Source organism: Arachis ipaensis, chromosome B5 (genome assembly GCF_059453495.1).
Source record: "Arachis ipaensis isolate K30076 ecotype BB chromosome B5, ASM5945349v1, whole genome shotgun sequence".
Taxonomy (NCBI): Eukaryota; Viridiplantae; Streptophyta; class Magnoliopsida; order Fabales; family Fabaceae; genus Arachis; species Arachis ipaensis.
Genome location: NC_142440.1, coordinates 112,951,313 through 112,955,201, shown reverse-complemented (window position 1 = coordinate 112,955,201; position 3,889 = coordinate 112,951,313). Strand labels below are relative to the sequence as shown.

Genomic DNA, 3,889 nt, shown 5'->3' with positions numbered 1-3,889 from the left:
CTTATACGGTCTAATTATCGGACCGGACCGGTATAGGGTCCGGTTTACCGGTTTTTCGGTTGAACCGGCCGGTCCGGTCCGGTTTTTACAACAGTGTGAATAATTCTTGGTGGTTAATTTAGGAACCTTGTTGTTAGTTATTTTATTTATTATTTTATTACAAAACAATTTTTTAATTGAATTACAACCAAACTAGTTGAACTAATAAATTAATAATTAAAGCAATTCCATAATCGGTTCAATTTTTAAAGCTTTGAAAATGGCACACATATGTGTTTTTTTTTTTACTTTTTACGCTGCGACTTCGAATCTGTCCGACTGTCCCTCTGAACCTTTCCCATCCCACACCGACGGCGGATGAGAAAAGAGAAAGCGCTTCATTGCTGACACACTAAACTAATGGCCATCGCAATACGTTGCATTAAAGTTTCATTCTTTGGTGCAGTTCTTCGCCCCCTTTACATTTCCCCCACAACCCCAATTGAAATGGAATCCAATTCTCTTCTTTCCTTTTTTAATTTGGAGATCTGCTCAATTGTTTTTCTGAATTGGGTTTAATTGAACTACAATTCGCTTCCTATCTGGATTTTCATTTCAAATTGCAATCGAATTAGCTCAGTAAGCCTTCAAAAAGTGCAGATTGTGCAAACTAGTGGGTCTATTTTTGGTTCTATCGGATCTCTCGTTGTTCATGTCTCATTGAATTTGTTACCCTTTAAATTTTAACACATCTTCTCACTTCCAGCAAAGTAAAAAAAGAAGGGATGCTGTGAATAAGCAAAGGAGTTATTTGATTTTTAGTAGTAGAAATTATTAACTAGTTGAGTTTATTTTGGAATTCTGTTTTGATTTGTTTGCCCCTTTTGTTGTGTATTTGGCTGAAGCATAAAAAATGGGCGATGCTTTGGGTTCTGATTTGATCAGTGATCTTCCTCAGAGCATCGTGGAGAGCATCCTGGTGCGGCTTCCAATAAGGGATGCTGTGAAAACTAGCATCTTATCGAGCAAATGGAGGTACAAATGGGCTTCCATTACTCAACTTGTCTTCGACGAAAAATGCGTCGATAGTTGCAGTGACCGAGATGTTGTTGAGAAAAGTGTTGTCAAGTTCATCACCAGATTGTTGTTTCTTCACCAAGGACCAATTCATAAGTTCCAAATCACGATTTCGTACTTTCAGAGCTGCCCCGAAATAGACCAGTGGATTCTTTTCCTCTCAAGGAATGATATTAAGGAGTTGGTTCTTGAATTAGGAGAAGGCGAATTCTTCAGGATACCATCCTGCCTTTTCAATTGTAAGAAATTGTCTCGCCTCGAGCTTTTTCGATGCGAGTTGGATCCGCCTCTTAGTTTTAAGGGATTCTTGTGTTTGAGGAGCCTAAACCTTCATCAAGTTCTGATATCGCCCGATGCAATCGAAGGCCTCATTTCCAATTGCCCTCTCTTAGAGAGCTTATCATTGTCGTACTTTGATAGCTTAGCTCTTAGTATCCGCGCTCCCAACCTCAAGTACTTGTATCTTGAAGGTGAATTCAGGGACATATGTCTTGAAGATACTCCACTTCTCGTTGAAATCTCCGTTGCTATGTATATGACTGATGACATCGCTGAGCACTTTGAGCAGAGCGCAAGTTGCAATTTTCTTAAGTTTCTTGGTGGCGTGCCTAACCTTGAAAGGCTTGTTGGCCATATCTACTTCACAAAGGTAACCCTTTCTTTTGCTCTGAACCTGTTTTCTTAGCATGTATGCAAAATTCTTTTTCTGATTCCTTTCTGCTTGTTTTTCAAGTATTTGAGCATAGGTAATGATCTAGGATGTCTTCCAATAATATACAAGAATTTGGAGACCATCGAGTTAAATCAAGTAAGTTTTGAAGATATGAAAGAGATACTCGTTGTTCTTCGCTTGATTACCAGCTCTCCCAATCTAAAGGAACTTCAAATTTCAGTAAGTCCTTATTCGTTGCACACGCAGATTATTTTCCCCTCAATTTTCAGTAATGATGAGTGGTTTCTGTCATCAAGTTTTGTAGATCATGTCTCAATTACGTATTGACTAAATTGGCAATTTAGTTCCTTAGATTCATGTAACATCAGTTTAGTCTTTGAATGTTTTCTGATATCAATTTAGTCCTGCAAAAATACATAAGACATCAATTTAAGTACTAAAAGATTTATAACATCAATTTAGTGCAACATCCATTTAGTCTCTGAAAATACATTTGACCAATTTGCTACTTTAGAGAATGTTTGGATGGAGTTATTGGATAGGGGAAACCGGGAAAGTAATTTTAGAGAGAATCTAACATGTTTTGCGAAAGGAGGTAATGTAATGACCTCATCCATCCAAAAAATTTTATAAATGTGAATAATATATTTACTTCATCCAAATAAAGAATTTTGTAATTGAGGAGAATCTAATTGAAGCATTTTAATTATTATAAGGGTAAAGAACTGTTTTAGTCCCTAACATTTGGGTTAAGTTCTAATTTCGTTCCGAATGATTGAAGCGTCCTATTTTTATCTTAAATATTTTATTTTGTTCTAGTTTTAGTCTTTTGGTCAAAGTTTAATTTTTTCTTAAAAAAAAAAATATCCTTTCCTCTGTTATTATTTCTTTTAGGTAGTGAACAAAATTGTAAATATAATGATCATGGTGGTAGTTGTAGTGATTTGAGGGTGATAGTGACAGAATAATAAGATTAGAAGAAGATTATAATGGAGGAAAAATGATATTTTTTGAAAACTTTTAATTTTGAAAATGGACTAAATAGGATGAAATAAAATGTTTGAGAATGTTTCAAATGCTACGAATGAAATTAGGACATAATCCAAACTTTAAGGACTAAAATAGTTCTTTACTCTTATTATAATTCTCTAAAATGAGAAATACCTTATTCAAATGCAACTTAGTCTTAAAAATTTAAATTTTTGTAGGGCATATTTTATACCAATTTCCTTTTGCAGGGTTCATCAAACATACCAAGTGCCACAGATGCACCAGACTTGGATTTTTGGGAGAAAGAGTGCTCTTCAAAATGTAGACTAAGCCATCTTAGAGTCGTGCAGTTGACAGATATGTGTGGTGTGCCACATGAGATGGAGCTTATCAAATTCTTGCTTGCCTCATCTCCTGTGCTCGAGACAATGAGTATCATTCCTTGTATATATGTTGTGGAAAGTCAATTAAAAATGTTAACCGAATTGGTGAAGTTCCGACGTGCTTCTGCCAAAGCAGAAATTGTTTTTGTCCGTGAGTAATCAATCTTGTGGACTAGGTAATGAAATGCATTATTATATATGTCAATGTCACCTTCTGTGGTTATAGTGTGTATAACAACATTCTGAAATAAGACTACTTGTAAATTATCAAGCAAAAGTAGAAATTTGTATCTATGGATGGAAAAACGGATACATATATATGCAGGATAGATGAATTTGTCAATTTTCACCAATTTCCCATCATCCATGGTTGCTGTTCTTGCCATTGTTACGGTGATTCTATGCCTTGAATCTATGTCCTGTCTCTTGTTGCCATAAGGAATATAATATTCCAAATTGTATGTTTTGACTCATTTAGAATGCTGAAAATGCAGCTGTTATGCTCAGTCTTAACTCTTAAACCTTATAGTCAGCAGTAGATAGTCTTTCAATTATATAAGTTCAGTTACATGCTATTATTTCTAAAATGGTTGATTAGAGCAGATTATATAGTATGCTTTTAAATGGAACAGGATTCTTAACCATCTGTTGTAATGCCTTCTTTTTTTGGTTTTTCATGTTATTCCTAATCCAGCAAATTAAAAACTAATTTGTTGCATATCAGAGCTCAATTTAAGAGTTTGTCATTGATCAATAGAATGTTGTATGCACAAAATGATATTCGAAC

At 34.9% G+C, this 3,889-nt stretch overlaps 1 protein-coding gene across 2 annotated transcripts; it reads left to right on the top strand.

Annotated features, from left to right (window-relative positions):
• Positions 1 to 275: 275 nt before the first annotated feature.
• On the top strand, positions 276 to 3,454 carry LOC107643767 (F-box/RNI-like superfamily protein). 2 transcript variants are annotated; one of them, XM_088488856.1, is made up of 4 exons: positions 276 to 687; positions 808 to 1,705; positions 1,790 to 1,948; positions 2,968 to 3,454. In XM_088488856.1, the coding sequence occupies exons 2-4, from the start codon at positions 893 to 895 to the stop codon at positions 3,259 to 3,261; spliced, it is 1,266 nt and encodes a 421-aa protein (XP_088344982.1). In that variant the 5' UTR covers positions 276 to 687; positions 808 to 892; the 3' UTR covers positions 3,262 to 3,454. The 2 variants fall into 2 exon arrangements, with proteins under 2 accessions (XP_088344982.1, XP_016202985.1); XM_016347499.3 differs by having other exon boundaries at positions 303 to 439; positions 885 to 1,705.
• The last annotated feature ends 435 nt before the right edge of the window (positions 3,455 to 3,889 follow it).